The 22,541-nt window shown below is 41.1% G+C and overlaps 1 protein-coding gene across 15 annotated transcripts in view; it reads right to left on the reverse strand.

The window, feature by feature from the left end:
- Nucleotides 1-6,096: 6,096 nt before the first annotated feature.
- aimp1a (aminoacyl tRNA synthetase complex interacting multifunctional protein 1a) overlaps nt 6,097-22,541 on the reverse strand; it is a 68,744-nt gene continuing 52,299 nt past the window's right edge. For 14 of the 15 annotated variants that reach the window (XM_068045716.1, XM_068045724.1, XM_068045632.1 and 11 more), the window contains 3 exons: nt 12,679-12,899; nt 8,069-8,237; nt 6,097-6,334 (listed from right to left, as the gene is read on the reverse strand). In XM_068045716.1, coding sequence (XP_067901817.1) covers nt 6,168-6,334; nt 8,069-8,237; nt 12,679-12,899 — 557 coding nt within the window. In that variant the 3' untranslated portion in view covers nt 6,097-6,167. The remainder of the gene's footprint in view (nt 6,335-8,068; nt 8,238-12,678; nt 12,900-22,541) is intronic. The other variant, XM_068045640.1, reaches the window with a different exon arrangement.

Below are 22,541 nucleotides of genomic sequence, written 5' to 3' on the forward strand. Positions count from 1 at the left end.
CAGCATCTCATCTACCGATTAGGCACACTACAGCCTGCCGGACTGAACATTGAGTTCAATAATTTCAGAGCATGACAGCCCCCCACTTTACTTTCATTTTTAGTCATTTTTAGTTATTAATTCTTCCTTTTTTATGCATTCCTTTTTACATTTTTTACAATCTTTTTTTGCATTTATTTCATTTCATCTTAGTTTGTTCAGTTTGCTTACCCACTGTTTTTTTCAGGTTGTTTTTCTTCAGGTTTGCACTTGCTGATGTTCAATATTCAGTATATTCACACCTAATCTGTACTAATGCTTTGTCTTTCAACACACCATTAACATATTGTTTGCTTTTGCTCCGTGACCTTTTGGTCAGCTATGTGGCCTGGTCCAATCTGCACCTTCTCCTTTGTTATCTCTTGCCCAACCCCCACCTCACTTGTTTATAATCTGTGACTTTTCTAATATTTGTCAGTTCCGAAGAAGGGTCACTGACCCGAAACGTTAACTCTGCTTCTCTTTCCACAGATGCTGCCAGACCTGCTGAGTGAATCCAGCATTTCTTGTTTTTGTTTCAGATTTCCAGCATCCGCAGTATTTTGCTTTTATGAATCTGTATAACATTGGTTAGACCACAGAGTACTGATTGCAGTTTTGAACATTCTGTTGTAGAAAAGATATTATACTTCGAAAAGGTGCAGATAGATTCTCTGGATTGATACAGGATGAGCGTACACATACTGAGACTTGAAAAACAGAAAATGTATTCACTACAGCAGGGAAGATTAATGGGGATTTAGAAGTGCTTAACATTTTGAAAGAATTTGAGAGGATAAATAATGAAAGCTCTTTTCACTGGCTGGTGAGCTTGCAACAAGGGGGAGTAAATTTAGGATTGATTTTAAAAACAAAGAATAAACTTGCATTTACATAGCGCCTTTCTTAATGAAGGGGTTAAGAAATAGCATGAGAGTTAGAAAGGCAATTCAGCAGACTATATAACAGGTAGGATGAGAAATAGACAAACAAGCTGCTAGGGGCGAAGTTAGGGAGTGACTGAAACCAGGATGTCCACAAGTTGTGGAAGGTCGAGCTAATGTGATAAAGACAAAACTGATTAATCAGAGAGCTACATGATGAACTACTCATTGTATAACCATACTGCGTGACACGAAATTTATATAAAATGGCAACTTTGAGTGTAAATCAGAGTGCTATCTCGAACTGCCCGAGATGGTCTCTCCCTGCGTACGCTTGAATAAACAATTGAAACCTGTATCTGAGTCTCCTCGTGTGGTGATTGAGTTGTCCAACAACATCCCAATATCACTTCACAGAATATTAGTTAAGCACTTTTGAAGTGTAGTCACTGTAGTAAGGTGAGGAAATGCAGTAGTCAATCTGCGCACAGCAAGTTCCCACAACAGCAATTAAATAAATTACAAGATGATTTATCTGTTTTTGGTGGTGGTGTTTGAGAGATAAATGTTGGTTAGGACACCAGGAGAAGTTCCATACTCTTCAAAAGTGCCAAGGAATTTTTAATGCCCACCTTAGAGTAGACAGGGCTTCATTTTAATGTCTCACCTGAAAGAGCAGGTCTGACAACGTAGCACTCCCTCAGTACTGCAACCAAGATTATATACTGAAGCCTCTGGAGACAACCTTCTGACTCAGTGGCAAGAGTGCCACCCACTGAGCCAAGGCTGACACCTCAGTGGGAGGTTACAAGACATTTTTGCACACAAACGGTTTAGATTACTACAATGGCTATAAAATGACACAAGTGACATAGCTTCAAAAAGTTATTAAACATTTGAAGGAAAATATCAAGGGATACAACTTTGGGATGGGTAAGAGGGGCAGATGACAAAAAATGTTATATGCAGACAACACAATGTGGAAGCATACCAAAATGGTACAAAATTAGGATCCTCAATACCAGCTGCCATGACTGATTTGCCAAAGTTTTTGTGTGCTGCATTTTAAATCTAGACAGCAATGTTGAGTAAAATTATAATGCAAACTCCCGACAGCCTTGTGCATGCTAGAAACTGGAGCCTGATTAAGAAATGCCCAGGAAACAGCCTTGGAACAGATGGAACTGACCCCTTTGGCATCTCCCTGCAAAAGGGTAGTACTATTAGAGTCACTCAGCTGGGCGTTTAGCTCTTTAGTACTTAGTCACTCTTTGTTCCTGGGTCTCTGCACCGCAGGAAATGAATAACATATTAATGGAGCATTTTAATGGCAGGGATTAAGAGCGCTCTCAGAATTTTCCAGGATTCTGAGGGCAGCAGCTAGGAAAGAATGCCTATGCAAATTAGGCAGTTGGCATGGCGGGGCTAGCCCCTCAGGGCAGAGGATTCAACAAAGTGCAGTCAGCGGCTTTCTCTGAAGATTTCCGCCTTCGTCAATGGAGCAAGGCTACGATGCTGGCGTGAAGACCCATAAAGCTGTAATTTCTTACCAGGCCAAATTTAACATTACTGCAGACCTTCAAGACCAGCAGCAATGCACAACTTACGACCTCCAATTTGGAGCAACTATTGATACTGAGTCTATAGACTGTCCAATGGTATCCCAACAAATGTTAAGTAGGTGAACCTGGAAAACCAGCCAGATAAAACAAGGTCAAGTCAGGCATAATCAAACAGCATTACCACTCAGCTTACATTGAGACGACAGGAAATCATTCCTGTGATTTTGGGAACTACAAAATACCTGTAGACATTTCTCCCTTATCTAGGGTGAATTCTCTCCCTCAACTCTGATGCTACTAGTTTACTTCAGGTGACAATGCGGTTATTGCGAGAAGGTATTCCCCGAGGACCTCACAGGTGTGTTTTTGAAATGAAGAGTGCGACCCAATAGTCTTCTAGGATCCATACACAAGTTCCTGCAGGTGGCAATACCCAGTGAGAAGTTGATGTGGACAAGATATGCCCAGAACTCCATGGGAGTATTGGAGAAACCTGCAGGCGTGGATAGCACGAGGAATACTCTTCAGGTAGGGAGGCCTGAAAACTCCAAAAACGTTGTGGCTGAGCTGGCATTGTTTTAGCCTATTGCTTGAGCAAGCAATGGAAAGTGTTTTACCCATCCCCATCAGAGCACTCACATACAGCTTTATTTCCTCTACATCTTCACCCCACCCACAAATATATACTTTTTCATATGCATCTGTTTTCCCTCAAACATATCAAGCCAGTCTACGCTTCCCAAAGGGTGTAGAATGTAGAACTAGAATTAGTATTCTGCCTTCTATCACAGGTACTAGCTTACAGGGAATTCACGATAGGGAACAAAGCTCCAGAAAAGCAATAAAAAAAAAAAGGACCAGGGTGGTAGTGGTTTAGGATAGTACCGTTTCATCTAAGTCCAAGTTTAAGTCCAGTGCAGATCAACAGAATGAAAGTTGCCTCATTCTGATGGATGAACAACATGGATTTTTAACAGCACCAGCAAAAAGACTGAGACAAAACAGTTTTAAAATATCTTTGTGAAAGTCGCTTTGCTCTGTGCCTATTTGTTACAGTGTCAGAAACACTTATCCAGAATAGCTGTGCTGTTGATGGACATCTTTTGCCAAAATAACATAGGACATGTAAGAGTTGGGGTCAATTAATGGTTTCAAGATAGGTGCAATCTTTATTCACTACAAATTAATAGTTTTAAATCAAAAGAAATGCAGAAAAATGGATGTGGAAATCAATTTTAATTTTTTGTAACTGCCAACTTTTTCAGAAAAAGCATCCATGTTACCATAGTAGTAATCGAAGTTTGTAGCTATTGGGTTTTAAAAATCTTTAGTTTTATATAGTACCTCATCACATCTCAAGAAATATTTCAACACTTCACCCTAATTAATTACTTTGAAAACAAATCAAATATTATGTAAGCAATTGCAGCACAGCAAGAGTCCAAAAATAACAATGAGCTGAAAGTGTTTTCCGACATTAGCAAAACTCCTTGAGCTCCTCTTTGAATGCTACCACGAAATCTTGAATATCTACCTGTACCTCAAGAATTGATAGCTGGACCTTGATTTAAGATATCCTCCGGCAATGCAATACTGCCTCAGCACTGCTAGACTAAACTGTATGCTCAAGTCCAAGAGTGAAGCTTGAACCCATAACCTTGTGAATCAGAACAATGAGTCAAACTAAGTAAACTTGTAGCTGTGACGCCAAAATAATAAATGTGTTCTCAAAAAGTTCCTGTTTCTAAAATGTAAATCAAACCTCTGAAATTTGCAATTCTATTGTTGATTTTTTTTTGCTACATTATTCTGCATGGATGGCACAAGAAACATAATGGATTTCAAGAAGGAACTGGACAGGTCCTTGTCAACAAATGGGATTCAGGGTTATCAGAATAGCACCAAGGGATTACTGTGGATAGGTGGGCTAGATGGATCAAGGGTCTTCTGTATGAAATTGTTACGTTTAAGCTTTGTCTAACACTCCCAAATGGATCTCATTTTATCATATCATAGTGATCTTCAAAATTGGCAGATTTTATCAAACTTTATCATTGCAAATTTTCAGTTTTACTTCAGATCACCAAATTTGAACTGAATAATTCTGTCATAACAATGTACCCTGAATAAACATGAATTCCATACAAGATTTAAGTAGCAAATTACTTAAAATCATCAGAGATTCATAAACAATGAAATACAGTGAGCACTGCTATGTAGAAAATGATGACAACTACACAAGGTTCCCAGCCAATGAATGGCTAGTTATTGTTTTTTTGATGCTGTTGGTTGCCTCGACCCTCTCTAAAATCTGTAATCGCTTTAAATCCTACAACCTTCAGATATTTGCGCTCCTCCAATTCCAGCCTCTTGAGCATCATCAGTTTTAATTACTCCAGTTAGCAGCCTTACCTTCAGCTGGTTAGGCTTTAAGCTAGAATTACCTCCCTAAACCTTTCCACTTCTCTTTCCTCCTTTAAGACACTCCTTAAAACCTACCTCTTTGAATCTTGTTTTACAATGTTCTTTATGTATTAATAAACCTATTGTGAAAAGGAAATGACATTGAATAAATCTTCAGCATGGAATCTGTGTTGAATCTTGTTTTACAATGCTCCTGTGAAGCACCTTGGGTTGTTTTTAGTCCATTAAAGGTGCCATATAAATAAAAGTTGTTGTTTTATTATAACCAGCACATTAGGAGGGCTTTTGTTCTTCTTTGAACACTCACTTGAGCCATCAGAATAGGCTGATAAGACCCAAGTTTAATATTTCATCTGAACGATGGCACCACCAATACAGCACATACACTGTATTACAATGAAAGTCAGCCTAGATTATGTGGTTCAATCCTAATGAAGGGTTTGAACTCACAACCTTCAGAATCTCAGGTAAGAGCTACCAACTGAGTCAAGCATTAAAAAAAGTACTTCATGTGTGCAGGATTTCAAAGTCGAAAACACAGCCTTAGTCAGCATTACCCAGGCTCCATAGCTTGTGAGCTTTTTTTAAAAAAAACACACAACTTTAACAACTTGAGCTCCTACTTTAAAGATTTGCATATCTGATGCATTGCTAAAATTTATCTACATCTACCAACCTGTCTATAACATAATTTGCATTTTATTTGCAGAGAGCCACATAATAATCTTGCTTAAAATCTGCAATAGAATGTGGGAAACCATTTTTCAAAGTACTGGCAGGAATAATGCAATTGAATTTTCTTTATGTATTAATAAACTTTATGTGAAAAGGAAATGACATATTGAATAAATCTTCAGCATGGAAGTAAGCATTCATAAATCAGTCACTCTCTTCACACATTAGCTTAAAGAATGATGGTTAACAGATCCTTAAAGTAATTTTCTGCAGCTCAAGTAGCAAAATTATTACTTGTACAACAGATTTTTAAAGTCAGATAATAAAGTGTATTGAAGCTGCTACACCACGCATTTATCTCACTGAAAAAAAAAATAATTCAACGTAGATTTTAGAATGATTATACTGTACAACATTTAAGTTCTATGTCACAGTATTTGTGGCATGTAAAATAAGCCACATCATACAAACATCTTTTCCAGTATGACACACATGCACGCACACATACACAAAAGTGAACAATTCGTAGCCACTTAATGTTTTCAAGTATTTATTGTGCTTTTTGCAATATCAGACTCTCATTACCACTGTAGAGACAAACAAGTTATTTAATTCCACTATTGGCCATCGTCTGAGCCTTGCAAACTCCCTTGCCTTTCACCTCAAATGGTGTGCCTTTGTATGTGGCAACATACTCTGCATTCGTGCTGAAGTCAGGCTGAATTTGATCCCATATTTTCTTCTTTGGATTTAGCTCCTTGTCAGATTCACCTGAAGAGGAAGAAAATAAAATACATTAAGAGATACAGATACAAGGGAAAGGAGCGCACGCAGACTACTAATTAATTTACTAGTTTCAGTAGGAACAGACAGTGCCAAAATTTCACACATCAAATTCAGCAGGATGTAGATGCTTATAACATTTAACATAACATTACTTACAGCTTAAATTATTGCTGTGGAGATTAAGGTATTGTGGCTCAACACAGGCAAAATTAAGAATGCCAATATGACTTAAATGCTGAACTTTAAAGTGGCGTAGAGGAACACAGGAATCCAAGGGTGCAGATACGTATCTTGAAAAGCAAGACTACACCCATAGGAGAGGCAAAATTGGGTTCTGATATTGTATAATAGGCACTGAATAATGTAAGGTGAAGATGATGAACATATAAAAGACAGATGATTGTAGGAATCTAACGGGTAGGGTCACATTCTATCTGTCTAGCAGTTGGATTGGGTCATTTTCCCATTTTTCTACTCACGTCAGATTGTCCCTCCCTCTATAGGGGTGTACCTGATGGGTGAAAAACATTGAAAAGATCTCCAGAAAACAAGTCCAGATTGACTGGTACTTTCCTACTCTTGGGAGAAGCTCATCATTTTAATACAGATATTCACATTGGTTGAATGCATCTCCCCAAAAGCCATTTTCTTGGGGCCATGTAGTAGATAATTCCATGCAACTGCCTATCTCCATCCAGGGGAGGATTCCCATACTACTACACTGACTGATGCAATTATCTCTAACAATTGTTCAATCTCCAGTGTACATATGTTCTCACTTCCACCATCTGTTTAAATAAAACTAATGGAAAGTATTTAATCTCAATCATATATCCTTCCTCCATAATTGGACTTCATCCCTCAGCAGTTCCATAGTCTCGAACTATTGTTTTACATGCTATAAAAATAATGACTAATAGTATTTGTGTTTGAAATGCATAAAACAATGTTCCCCATCAGAGGCCTATGCTTACATGAGATGCCTTAAGCTTAAATTCATGCAAGCTTCTATACACATCATTAGATTAAGAGACTCGAATGCATCACTGCCTATTCTTACATGAATATCTACTCATCAAACATGCAAGGCTAATTTATAAGGTGTGCCCCTGTGATAGATGGCAATTATTAGGCTGGATTGCTTTGTAGCTCAATGGTAGACAGCAGAGAGGTGGTGTGTGGTGAGGTATCAAGAGTAGAAACTAGTTGGTAGTGTAATTCCACAAGGATTCAGGTCAGGGCTTCTGTTGACAAAGATCCCAAACTGTAACATCACTCCATTACTAAATGCAATTGAAGTACATCAGTATGGGCTCCTCTGCATATCAAGACAGTTTTTGCTGTAGGTAAATACAATACCAATTTCCTTCCCGAGCATATTTCCAATACATAGACTTCCATCATACATAGGCAGTAGTGGGCTACGCCACAACCAAATATTTACTTCTACAGTCCCAAGTTTTGCATATGGCCATTTCAAATGGACTCGTGGAAAATTTATATTCAAGTTGACTAACCAGAATGGCATCCATTGGGAATCAGAAGGCAGTACATAGGATGCAACTATCCCTACATGAAATCTTGAAATTCTGATTCCAGTCACGTATCAATCAATGTATGGAGGCACCTACTACAGGTTCACAAATGGTCAGTTCAGTCATAATCCTTTTTTGCCAAGCATGAGATTACATATTATGATCAGATGGATCATCTACTTACCAGGGTAGCCCTCAAAGGTTATTCTGTCTCCAGGCACGGCATCACTTGGTGGGTCCAAGATTTCAACTTTCTCTGGTGAGCTTGCACACATCACCATAGCCTGAGAGACCACTCCCCGCATTTTAGCAGGTTTAAGGTTGCACAGCATTACTGCCAGTCGATTTTGCATCTGTAAAAACAGCAAGTCTTACAAGTCAGTTTTCTAAAACATTTTTCAAAAATCTTAAACAGCACTCCCTTTTAAAGACACATCAAGATTACCACGGACAGCCCGCTTCTACCTCCTTCCCAAAATCCACAAACAGGACCATCCCGGCAGACCCATTGTGTCAGCCTGTTCCTGCCCCACTGAACTTATTTCTTCCTATCTTGACTCTATCTTTTCTCCCCTGGTCCAGTCTCTTCCCACCTACATCCATGACTCTTCTGACACACTACGTCATTTTGACAATTTCCAGTTTCCTGAACCCAACCGCCTCCTCTTCACTATGGACATCCAATCCCTCTACACCTCCATCCCCCACCAGAACGATTTGAGGGCTCTCCGCTTCCTCCTTGAACAGAGGCCCAACCAGTGCCCATCCACCACCACCCTCCTCAGCTTGGCTGAACTTGTCTCACATTGAACAACTTCTCCTTCAACTCTACTCACTTACTTCAAGTAAAAGGTGTTGCTATGGGTACTCGCATGGGTCCTAACTATGCCTGTCTCTTTGTGGGATATATCGAACATTCCTTGTTCCAGTCCTACCCAGGTACCCCTCCCCAAACTCTTTTTCCAGTACATTGATGACTGTATCGGTGCTGTTTCCTGCTCCTGCCCAGAACTGGAAAACTGGATCAACTTTGCTTCTAATTTCCATCCTTCTCTCACCTTTACATGGTCCATCTCCGACACTTCCCTTCCCTGACTTCTATGTCTCCATCTCTGGGGATAGGCTATCTACTAATATTCATTATAAGCCCACCGACTCTCTCAGCTACCTCGACTACACTTCTTCACACCCTGCCTCCTGTAAGGACTCCATTCCATTCTCCCAGTTTCTGCGCCTCCGACGCATCTGCTCTGATGATGCAAACTTTCATGACAGTGTTTCAGATAGGTCTTCCTTTTTCCTCAACTGAGGATTCCCCCCCACTGTGGTCGACAGGGCCCTTAACCGTGTCCGGCCCATTTCCTGCACCTCAACCCTCACTACTTTCCCTGCCTCCCAGAACCGCAATAGGGTTCCCCTTGTCCTCACTTTCCACCCCACTAGCCTCCACATACAAAGAATCATCCTCCACCATTTCCGCCACGTCCAGCGTGATGCCACTACCAAATGCATTTTCCCCTCCCCTCCCCTGTCAGCATTCTGAAGGAACACCTCGTTCCCTTCCCACGGCACCTTCCCACGCAATTGCAGGAGGTGTAATATCTGCCCATTCACCCCCTCTCTCCTCACTATCCAAGGCCCCAAACACTCTTTTCAGGTGAAGCAGTGATTTACTTGTACTTCCTTCAATGTAGTATACTGTATTCGCGTTCACAATGTGGTCTCCTCTGCACTGGGGAGACCAAACGCAGATTGGGTGACCGCTTTGCGGAACACCTCCGCTCAGTTCCTGTTGCTGGTTATTTCAACACACCCTCTGCTCTCATGCCCACATATCTGTCCTGGGATTGCTGCAATGTTCCAGTGAACATCAACGCAAGCTCGAGGAACAGCATCTTATTTACCGATTAGGCACACTACAGCCTGCCAGACTGAACATTGAATTCAATAATTTTAGAGCATGACGGGGACCCCCTTTTTATTTTCAGCTATTTTTCCTTTATTTGTTTATTTTATTTCATTTTGTTTCATCATTTTTTTTTAAACCATGTGCCTACCCACTTTTCTTTTTTGCCATGTTTGTGCTTTGGGCCAGGCTATTCTATTTTTCTGTCAATTAACACGCTCTCTGCACTAACGCTTTGTCTTTAGATTATGAGGGGAAATTACATAAACTAGGCTTGTATTACCTGGAATATGGAAGGTTAAGAGGTGATTAAGTTTTGAGGAATCTAGAAGGAATCGATGGGGAAGACAGAAGTTTTTTCCACTGCTTGGAGAGATGGTTGGGGGCGGGGGGGGGGGGGCGTAGTCTAGGACAAGGTGACATAACTTTAAAATCAGACAGACCATTCAGAACAGAAATTAGGGAACACTTCATGCAAATGGTGAAAGAGGCATGGAACACTATTCCTCTAAAAGCAGTAGATACGAGCTCAATTAATAACTTTAAATATGAGATTGATAGATTTTTGCTAAACAAGGGTATGAATTGATATGGAGCTAAAGCAGGTGGATTGAGTTAGATACAGTTCAACCACAATCTCATTGAACAGCAGAACAGGCTACTACTGTTCCAATATTCATGATCTGTTGGGAGAAGAGGGATGCACCCTTGACCATCAGTGCCTAGTCCGTCCATTTTGGGCAACAAGAACAAGGAATTCTGCAGTCTTGAGAGCAAAATGTAATGTTGGAATGATTGAAATATTAATGCGTTGGCAGCTTGTGCAGTTGCTAGGGGTCATATTGGGACTTAGAAACAGAGCCAAGCAAACACAGGATCAGTGCAACTGGCTGCTGTGAATACTGGTGGATTCTGGAGGCGTTTCAGCAACCAAAGCCACATCAGCGACCCACTGCAATATCTCTAAACAGAGACAACATGCAGAAAAACACTGAGCCAAATGTGGGCAATCACTTGGCAGTGTGGTCAGGTAGAGGTGAAACTGACATCCAGCATGTTGAACCTACATGAGAGACTGTATGAGGTGGACGAGGCGCACAATTCAACCTCGCTGCTTAGTCCAAGCTGACAGCGTTATTTCATCCCACGGATAGACTATAGGTTCAGAAGAGCTGCGTGAAGCAACACAATTCAACACACTCCTTGTGAATGACAAAATGGCCCTGTGTGGCTTGCCTGTGCAACGGAAAGATAATTAATGTAGTGGAGAGCAAAGTGAATTTTTTAGTGAATGAAAAGTTGCACTAATTATACAGCAGCCACTGCATAGTTTTCTGTTAAGCAAAGACCACAACTGATATCCTATAGTGTGCTTGACCATGACAAATAGGTATGGCAGGAGATTAAACCTGCAACACCTGTTAGAAAGTTGTCAACACTACTCTGAATAGATACCCAGAAGAAAAACAACAGATCCTGTATCTCAAAATCTGCTGTGCAACTGACTCTAGTGAATAACTAACATCTGGGTGGGATGGCAATATAGGGAGATTTCTGCAAGGAAAATATACAAGCATCTGCTCATTATTCTGTCACTAATCAGAAATGATTGACAGGTCTTACTTCAGAAGCTTCTAAACTATTTTCAAACTACCATACTTTTTTGACAAGTAAAAGGAACCTGAATAACCCACTGGGCAGAAAAAAATGGATATTACTCCCAGTTTTAATTAAAATGGTCAAATATTATGGTACAATAAAGAGATTTCAAAATATGCAATTATCCAAATTACATATTTTTTAAAGCAGAATATATCTAGCACAAATTTGCCTAGCATGTTTTGGATTTCATTTTTTACAATAGCGCATCTGGAGAAAATGTAAAACATGTGAAAGAAAATGGAACACGCTGGTGCAGAAGGTTTATCTGTAACCAAGAAGGTACTGCACACTAGCAATTTCAAGCACTATAAATATTACAAAAGCGGAATTAGCAGAGCCAAAAGGCCCTCTGGAAGAAAGATTAAAGCAGGAATTCACATAACTGATGTATTAGTAAATTTCAGTTTCCTGCTGCACACTAGATTTTGTTCTGTGTATAAAAGTTGGCTTTAAAATTGAAAGAATAATTTGAGAACTTAGTTGAACAGATGCAATACAGGATAAAACAATTACTTGATCCATTCCTTCTTCTCTCAAACTATAGCTTGACCTAACATTTTTAAAAGAATTAGCACTGTTATTGGCCCCTCCCTCATCTAGCTTACTTTTACTAAACAGTAACTGGAATCCAAGATTTTGTTTATTTGAAAAACTAAGCAAACCTATATGAACACAAACATTTTGCGAGTTTCATGACTGGGCAAATTGTACAAACTTAGCTAACACTATTTCATGAAGTGACCTAGAGAACTGACAAACAGTGCGCAACTCAGTTAAAATATTGCACCATATTGGTGACAAAAAGAACGGATTCAAAATGAGACAGAAAACATTGAAAGACTAGAAATGTGCTTTCAGTGGTACACGGAAATAAGGATGGAAAATAGACGAGGGATTAAAGCAGAATGGAACAGTCACTCATTTTCTTCTCCTGACACCCAATTTACATTGGTTCAAATGGCAGCTGGAGTTGAAAATCTTAGCTTGTATCTATTTATTCTCATTTGTTCACTTATCTGAGCTCTTCTTCAGTCTGGCAAAATAATAAAGCATGGGCATTATTCATTAAATATTAGACAGATTTACAAACAGAGCACTCTATATCCAGCTCAACAATAATGATTGATGCTTAATTACTGCAGACATAGCATAGCTACAGCAATGCATGCGATATTAGCTTCATATAATTTTCTTCTGGTACTGGAGTGCTTTTAACCAGGCATTACCTCCTCTACGGGCACATGTTTCACCAGTCCACTGACAACAGTTCTTGGGTTTTCTTCTCCAACATCAACCTCTTCCACATACAGTGAGTCAGCATCAGGGTGCTTTTTAGCAGTGATGATACGCCCAATACGTAGGTCTAAACGAGAAACGTCAATTGGTTTGGAATCATCGCCACCTCCTGCTGTCTGCTTCTTCTCTCCTTCAAATACAAGGAGGAACACTATTGAATATTTCAAAAATGTACAATTATAGGTAAGATACCAGGAAAAAAGTGTAGCTGCTTGTATTCAAAGCTGCTGTGTGCACCTTATTGAGTACTGATACTACACAATGTGCTTTCATAAGTACAGCATCTTTTGTAACGAATCAGTAAAAGGTGACAACGATATTCTGTGCTGGAATTTATTTTATTTGGAAGTGTAAGCACTATGATCCCTAAATATCTGACAATTTGCAGCTGAACTGAAAGTGTCACAGGTACTTGATGACCCAATGTTAACTCTATTCACTGTACATACTGCATGAAATAATTCGTCGCCATCCTCCCTGAACCAATACAACATTTATTTTCATGTCCTCTCGGAAGTACTCATTGAATATTAACACAAAATTGACAATTTTTGATATGCTGAATCCATATTACACAAGTATTCATCATTCCAAGGAAACGGTTAGTAACTTACATGAGTTACAAAATAACAAAAGACATTTGCAGTTTTTAAATTTTATATTAACTAGGAATGGGGAACACTGCAAGGAAAATGTTTTAATCGTGAGCTTGTTTTAAACGTAAGCCATAGAGTCATTACAGCACAGAAAGAGGCCATTTGCCCATTGAGTCCATTCCAGCTCTCTGTAGAGTAATCTAACAAGCCTTACAACCTTTGCTAAGGTAGGTATTATAATAAATTATCAGGCTATGGATGGTGCTTGTTTTTTTTGGAAAGTTGAAGAAATAAAGCTAAACTTTCCACCACAATGCAACTTGAAAAACCATGAAACCACAAGAGCGCTGCATGGACATTTCAAAATTAAATGGCTACCAAAAATATGCCCCACAGCCGACCAGCTATTAGGAAATAGATGGAGACCAGAGAAATAATTTCAATTCAGGCCCTCAGCAGATCTAATTAAAATATTAGAGATTATTTGCTTTGGGGAGCAAACAAAAGTCACTATGGTCCATGTGTTTCAACAGAAATCAAACGCTAACAAACAATTCTAAAATTTTATTATCTGCAAAGAAAAGTTTTTTTAAAAATAAAAATCATACAACCAATTATTGTAAAGATGACATCTGACCAAAATAAGACAGTTCTATTTTCTAATAGGAATGTTTAAAGTTTCAACCATATTATAAATAAAAAGCTAACAAAGGATTACTCTATTGTGGCTTTTTATCAAGTGAAGTAGTTGGGTTCTGTGCCACATTTGGAGACCAACACTATACGGTGATCTAAAGGTTGGGTGGGGGCTGGGCGAAGGAGAGCTGCAGAATACTTCAATGTTAAGAATCTTCCCTAAAAAGTTACAAAAAACATTGCCATGGCGGTTAGACTTGTTTCATTCAATCCAACACTGTCTAAATTCCAAAGTTCAGCTGTGAATTGTGGGTCTATTTTCCCATTTACCATGTCAGTAACTGTAACTTGATTAACTTCACAAGGCACGGAAAATTCTCCACAAAATGCCTGTTTTCTGGCCATTAGTCAGCAGTTAGGGAAGACATGATTGAGATGCAAGTGCACAAGTGAATCCCCCCCAAACCCCCGATCCTTCAGTACATATAGAAATATGGCCTATTTCAGTAACTCCCACTTTAACTCAACCATTTACCTTTTTTTTAATGCTTTAAAAGCTCCTGCTTACTTAATACACACTCACATCATCAGGTGAGGATTTTTTCCCCAAAACCCAGCAATGTGACAATATTAATAATAACCCACAGCTAAGTTCTGACAACTGGTGGGGCGTTATGATGCTACCACTGAATATTTTAACTGCTGCATGCATGGGAGGGTAGACTTAATGTGCACGGAGTCAGGTCCTCTGGAATTAGTTATCGTCTGTGTAGGCGTGTGTGGACTGTTGGACAGAATAGCTGAAGTGTAGGGCATGACCAGAACACGGGTGGTTTGTGTGTTTCTCCAAAAGTTGCCAGGTATGGGAGATGAAAGTTTTGGAGATGTGTGTGTGCACAGTGTGAAATGTATGATTTTGAGCAGGTCCTCAGACATTTTGCAAGAGCTAGTGATGAAAATTGCTATTCCCCTTTCCTTTTTAGATGGACAATCTCATTCCAAGGCTTCAGGTTTCTGTCCTGACCTTTGATCACAGAGCTGAGCAGCATGGAAATGTGTTTGCAAAGGAATGGAGGACGAGTTCCAAAGGGGATGGCTCATGCTGAGTTTTAGGCTGCAAGAATAGAAATGCTTGAACATGCCTGTAAGGAATAAAGGGGATCGGAGCAGGAGGAAGATTTGCAGTTAGTTGGAGCACTTGTGGTGGGATTCAAATACTGCAGATTGTGCTCTACTCTCTCCCTGGCCTACCAGCTCCACCACAAGTCTAAATAATATTAAGAAAAAGCATAAAATTAAATTAGTAAATCTGCTGGTCCTTAGACTTGCCTCCCACATTCATACAGGTACCTCTATTTAGTAGCTTACATCAAGAGCAATTATATCTGCCATCAACTCTGTTTCTTTACATTGTTTGAATGCTGCATTTTGATATATTTTAAATAAAAAATGCTACTCAGCTAAACAGTTAACATGCAATTTTGGTGTTGAGTTACAATAATAGTGAAACAATTACTATTAATTTTAAAATTTTGTAGCTTTCATTGAGAAGAAATAATTCATCTGGTGTTTTAATCGTATCAACCATAATTAAGTGCTCGAGAACTCCCCTGCACTTTCCTTCATGCGTTCAAACCCACAACTGGGACTTAAGCACATAATTTAGGCTTGCACTTCAGAGCAATACAATGTCGTTGTGTTTTCGGAGTTGCTTTCTTTTGGAAGAGAAGAGAAATCAAGGCCTCATTTGCTTTTTCAGGCAAACGTAAAAAGATTTTGTGGCACCATTCACAGCAGGGAAGATATCAATGTTCTGGTCAACATTTATCTCAAACTCTTTCTTCTTCTTCTTCTTTGGCCTCCTTATCTCGAGAGACAATGGGTAAGTGCCTGGAGGTGGTCAGTGGTGTGTGGAGCAGCGCCTGGAGTGGCTATAAAGGCCAATTCTAGAGTGGCAGGCTCTTCCACAGGTGCTGCAGAAAAATTTGTTTGTCAGGGCTGTTACAAAGTTGGCTCTCCCCTTGCGCTTCTGTCTTTTTTCCTGCCAACTGCTAAGTCTCTTCGACTCGCCACACTTTAGCCCCGCCTTTATGGCTGCCCGCCAGTTCTGGCGATCGCTGGCAACTGACTCCCACGATTTGTGATCAATGTCACAGGACTTCATGTTGCGTTTGCAGACGTCTTTAAAGCGGAGACATGGACGGCCGGTGGGTCTGATACCAGTGGCGAGCTCGCTGTGCAATGTGTCTTTGGGGATCCTGCCATCTTCCATGCGGCTCACATGGCCAAGCCATCTCAAGCGCCGCTGGCTTAGTGGTGTGTATAAGCTGGGGACGTTGGCCGTCTCAAGGACTTCTGTGTTGGAGGTACGGTCCTGCCACCTGATGCCAAGTATTCTCTGGAGGCAGCGAAGATGGAATGAATTGAGACATCGCTCTTGGCTGACATACGTTGTCCAGGCCTCGCTGCCATAGAGCAAGGGACTGAGGACACAGGCTTGATACACTCGGACATTTGTGTTCCGTGTCAGTGCGCCATTTTCCCACACTCTCTTGGCCAGTCTGGACATAGCAGTGGAAGCCTTTCCCATGCGCTTGTTGATTTCTACATCTAGAGACAGGTTACTGGTGATAGCTGAGCCTAGGTAGGTGAACTCTTGAACCACTTCCAGAGCGTGGTCGCCGATATTGATGGATGGATCATTTCTGAACATTATCTCAACCAATACAATCAAAAGCAGATGAACTGGTCACTTATCTCATCTGTTATCTATGGGACCTTGTGCACAAATTGGTTTCCGCATTCACCTACTTAGAAAAGTGAATACGCTTGAAAATAATTCACTGGCTGTGGAGCGCTTTGGAGCAATTTCTTTCCTTTTAGAATTGTGCTTTCTAATTGAGCTCCTCTGGGAATATAACCCCAGAATTATTTAAGATATAATCGTAAGAATCATTGCAAATAATAACAGCAAAATACCAGAGGCTGGAAATCTGAAATAAAAGCAATAAATCCTGGAAAACACTCAGCAGGTCAGGCAACAATCAGTGGAGGAAGAAACAGAGTTAATGTTTCAGGTCAATGACCTTTTTTCCTATCTGAAATGTTTTTTTTTTAAAAATGGGATGTGGGCATCACTAGCAGGCCAGCATTTGTTACCCATCCCCAAGTGTCTTTGAACTGAGTGGCTTGCTAGGACACTTCAGAAGGCAGTTAAGAGTCAAACTGGAGTCACATGTAGGTCAGACCAGCTTAAGGACAGCAGATTTCCTTCCCGAAAGGACATTAGTGAACCACATGTTTTGAAACTACAATCGATGATTGACACCATTACTGAAACTAGCTTTCAATTCCAGATTAATAAATTGAATTTATTGATTAATTGAAACTAAAGGTACTGCCTGTGTGGAGTTTGCAAGTTCTCCCTGTGTCTGCGTGGGTTTCCTCCGGGTGCTCCGGTTTCCTCCCACATGCCAAAGACTTGCAGGTTGATAGGTTAATTGGCCATTATAAATTGCCCCTAGTGTAGGTAGGTGGTAGGGAAATATAGAGACAGGTGGGGTTGTGGTAGGAATATGGAATTAGTGTAGGATTAGTATAAATGGGTGGTTGATGGTCGGCACAGACTCGGTGGGCCGAAGGGCCTGTTTCAGTGCTGTATCTCTAAAACTAAAATCCATCAGCTGCCAGGGCATTAGCCAGGGCCTCTGGATTACTAGTCCAGTGACATTACCACTTCGCCACCATCTCCACAAATGCTGATTGACGTGCTAAGTGTTTTCCAGCATTTTCTGTTTTTACTGTAAATAATAGTGAGTATCATTGTACAGCTGTGCCGTAGTGCTAAGCAGCTATATAAAGACTTGACTGACAAAATGCCCAGGCACATGTATCCTCATCTAGCCTCTTGTCCAGATAATACTGCAAGTAGTTACACATTTTAATTCATGTCTCTTCAAAAATACTATTTTTAATTAACAAAAATAAATCATTTCCCAAATTTACTGATTGAAGTGCTTAGGTTTAAAAACTTTGAAGTGTCCACACAAAAGTCAATGATTTCAAGGGTACATACAACTTGAATACTTATTAAACATTTACATGGATTACAGACATTTAGCTTTGCTGTTTGAAATATGGGTTGAGCAGTTTTTCCATTCATTACACTCCTACATAAAAATAGAGATTTCACTTAGGTGATTTACAAAAATCTTAATGCCATTCATTTTGTTACGCTAATCATATGTAGTTGCTCATTGAATAGTTGTAAGTTTTTACTAATATGGTTAAATAAACTATTCAGTAGACTAATTTTCTACCCTGTACATTAGAGTACAATGCAATTTGGTATATATGTGAACAAAACTGTGTCAAGATACAACAAAAAATTTGCTGTTCAACAAATGTGTTTCCTATTCAGTCAATACCCTCTAATTCAAATTATGAGCTAACTGGAACAGCTGTATTTGACTACAGAACAAGCAATAATTCCCCCAATATCCTGTCAACATGCTGGAATTCTGGATCCACATCAGATAGCTGGCTCCACGTAAAAATCATCTTTCCATTCTATTAACAACAGCTTTAGGCTCACTGTTTTGGTGCCAGCTGGATGTTTCTTTCCAATAAAGGGGAGGGTGGTGCAGCAGGGGGAACTAAACGGCAGGATTTTAAAATATGCTCCCATTTTAGAAACAAATATCTCCAAATGGAAAATACTTATGAGCATTTTCTATATTTTGAAGTATCTTTGAGACAAAACATTTATATGTTCTGTTTTTTGTGGACAGGACACAGCAGGGCAATTTTCCCACATTGTCTGGTAACTGTCCTGTCCACAAAAAACAGGACAAAACCAAACCAGCTAATTACCATCCCTTCAGCCTACCCTCAATCATCAGCAAAGTGATATCATAGCTAGAACAGCTTGGCTGGACCTCGGTGGTGGGCAAATTATTAGAGTCAATTCTGAGAGATAGGATAAACTGCCACATAAAAAAGGCACGGATTAATCAGGGATAATCAGCATGAATGTTAAGGGAAGGTCATGTCTTACTAACTTAATTGAATTTTTTGAGGAAGTAACAAGGAGGATTGACTAGGGTAGTGCAGTGGATGTGTCTACATAGATTTTTGTAAGGCATTTGACAAGGTCCCACATAGCAGACTGGCCAGACAAGTAACAGCCCATGGGATACAGGGCTGATAAGTGGCAAGTAATATTCGTGCCACACAAGTGCCAGGCAATGACCATCTCCAAAAAGAAACAATCTAACCATCTCCCCTTGACATTCAATGGCATTATGATTGCTGAGTCCCCCATTATCAACATCCTGGGGGTTACCAATGACCAAAAACTGAACTGGAATATCCATATAAATACCGCGGCTACAAGAGCAGGTCAGAAGCTAGGAATCCTGCAGCGAGTAACTCACCTCTTGACTCCCCAATGCCTGTCCACCATCTACAAGGCACAAGCCAGGAGCGTGATGGAATACTCTCCACTTGCAACTCCAATAAAACTCAAGAAGCTTGACACCATCCAGAACAAAGCAGCCCGCTTGATGGGCACCCCATCCACAAACATTTACTCCCTCCACCACCGACACACAGTGGTAGCAGTGTGTACTATCTACAAGCAGCACTGCAGCAACGCAACAATGCTCCTGAGACAACAGCTGGAATTTAACACTGGGCAGACGAGAGCCGGACTCCAATGTAAATGTCGGTGCCGAACCCGCGTCCGCCCAGCCTGAGGATCTGTCCCGTATATTAAGGCTTTAATTGGCTCGAGGCGGGACTTTCACACACTTGAGGGAGGAGGTCCCACCTCAGTGAGCAGCAGGCCAGCAGCTCTTCGTCTCAGTAGCGCCACCGGGAGCGGTTGCCACTGCGGGGACTGCAGCCCAGCCGACTGAGGAGGATACCAAGGAGCCGGGACTGAAGGTAAATTTGGGTTGCCTCACCAGGGGAAATCGGTCGTGCTCTGGTGAGGCTAGGGTGGTAGTTTGGGGGGAGGCGGGCGTCTTGGATCCCAGGGTCAGGTTGGGAGGCGGAAATGGCCTGTGCCCGATTGCCAGGCCACCCCCCCGGAGTGCGGAAAGGCCGGCAGCTATAGCTGCACACCCGCTTGCCATGGGTAAAATACCCGTGGAGGCGGGCAAGGGCCCTTAAGTGGCCACTTAAGGGTCTTGATTGGCCTCGGATTGCGGGCCGCTTCTCACTCCCCCGCTGGACCTCCGTAAACTTGGTTGGAGGCGGAATCGGGGCGGTTAGGCCTCCTGGAGACTGCCGCTCAATTTTACCCCGCCCCCATCCGACCCGCTGGGGCGGGGTAAAATTCCGGCCAACATCTTCCAAATCCGCGACCTCTACCACCTAGAAGGACAAGGGAAGCAGATGCAAGGGAACACCACCACCTGCAAGTTCCCCTCCAAGTCACATGCTATTCTGACTTGGAACTATATTGCCATTCCTTCACTGTTGCTGGGTCTAAATCCTGGAACTCCCTTCCTAACAGCACTGTGGTTATACCTACCCCACATGGACTACAGCGGTTCAAGAAGGCATCTCAACACCACCTTCTCATGGGCAATTAGGGATGGGCAATAAATGCTGACCTGACCAGCGTCGCCCACATCATCATAAAAACAAATTTTTAAAAAAACGGTGGGTTGGATCCAAAATTGGCTCAGTGACAGGAAACAAAGGGTAATGGTTGACGGATGTTTTTGCTAACGGAAAGCTGTTTCACGTGGCATTCCACAGGGCTCAGTGTTGGGTCCCTTGTTGTTTGTGGTATATATTAGTGACTTGGACTTAAATGCGGGAGGCATGATTGGGAAATTTGCAGATGACATGTAGTGGACAGTTGTAGACTCCAAAATGATATCAATGGTTTGTTTGAGTGCCAGAAAAGTGGCAAATGGAATTTAATCTGGAGAAGTGTGAGATAATGCATTTGAAGAGGGCAAATAAAGCAAGGGAATGCACAATAAACAGGAGGATATTGAAAGGGGTAGAGAAAGTGAAAGACCTTGGCATGCACGTCCACAGGTCCCTGAAGGTGGCAGGACGGGTAGATAAAGTGCTGAAGAAGGCACATGGAATGCATTCCTTTATTGGCCGAGGTATAGAATAGAAAAGCAGGGATGCAATGCTGGAACTGTATAAAACCTGGTTAGGCCACAGCCGAAGTATTGTGTACAGTTCTGGTCACCACATTATAGGAAGGACATAATTGCTCTGAATAGAGTACAGAGGAGATTTACAAGAATGTTGCCAGGACTTAAAAATTGCAGCCGTGAGGAAAGATTGGATCAGCTAGGGTTGTTTTCCTTTGAACAGAGGAGGCTGAGGGGTGACTCAATTGAGGTGTACAAAATTATGAGGGGCCTAGATAGAGCAGACAGGAAGGACCCGTTTCCCCTAGCGGAGAAGTCAATTACCAGGGGGCACAGATTTAAGGTGACTGGTCAAAAGATTAGAGGAGACATGAGGAAAAGCTCCTTCACCCAGAGGATGGTGGGTGTCTGGAATTCACTGCCTGGATTGGTGGTGGAGGCAGAAACCCTCAACTCATTTAAAAAGGTACCTGGACCTGCACTGGAAGTGCTGTTGACTGCAAAGCTATGGACCAGGTACTGGAAGGTGGGATTAGAATGGGTGGCTAGTTTTATGATAGGCTTATTTGTCTCTTTCTGTATTGTAACTTTCTATAGTTCTATGTGCTGTTACACTGGATGTGTTTGCACTTAAATGTCTGTTTCTGCATCCAGTTCTTCCTTCCCATTATTCCCATTCTGGTACCTCTTAAATGCACTTACTAAACATCTTTTCAGTGCCAGTGCAACTCAGTTTGCACCAAAGGGTGCATTTAAAATGCATTGTGTCTGTGTTTATCAGTTTTGCTCTGATATCTAATTTACAATCCACAAGTTCAGTGTTGGTTCGAAGCTGAAACTGCTTTGCACAAACACGGTTTGCATTGCGACACATCCTAACATCTTCAAGTCCAAATGAGTTCAAATTCCCCATTTGTAGTTTTTCTAGAAAGATATTAATAGGGACTCTTCCTTTGTTAAAGTCTCATACAACCAGCATGTACAAATGTCTGATGATACCCAGTTTCACCCTGCCACCACCATCCACAACTGTCACATTGTCCTGCATAATTGCATGCCTCATATCCAGCTTAACAAGAGTAAACCCAACGTCATGTTTTTTGACATCTACCAGAAACGCCACACCCTAGTCATCACTTCTTCAGATGTCTGTTCAGGTAAATTATTTGGTGTGGTATTTGATCCTGACCCAATATGTTAAACCCTGTATCTAAGTCGAGATTCTCCGTCGTAATGTGAGGATTTCAAAATTCTCATCCTCCACTTCAAATTTCTCCACTGCCTTGTCCTGCACTACCCTGGTGATCTCTTCCACCCTTATGCCCCACACGCACACTCACATCTTGTTGCCTGCTTCTTCCACTTCACGGCTGGTGGTTGTTTGCTCACCCACTACACTCAGGTCTTCTCGAAATCCTTGCCTACCTCCTCTACTTT

Source organism: Heterodontus francisci, chromosome 1, assembly GCF_036365525.1.
Source record: "Heterodontus francisci isolate sHetFra1 chromosome 1, sHetFra1.hap1, whole genome shotgun sequence".
Taxonomy (NCBI): domain Eukaryota; kingdom Metazoa; phylum Chordata; class Chondrichthyes; order Heterodontiformes; family Heterodontidae; genus Heterodontus; species Heterodontus francisci.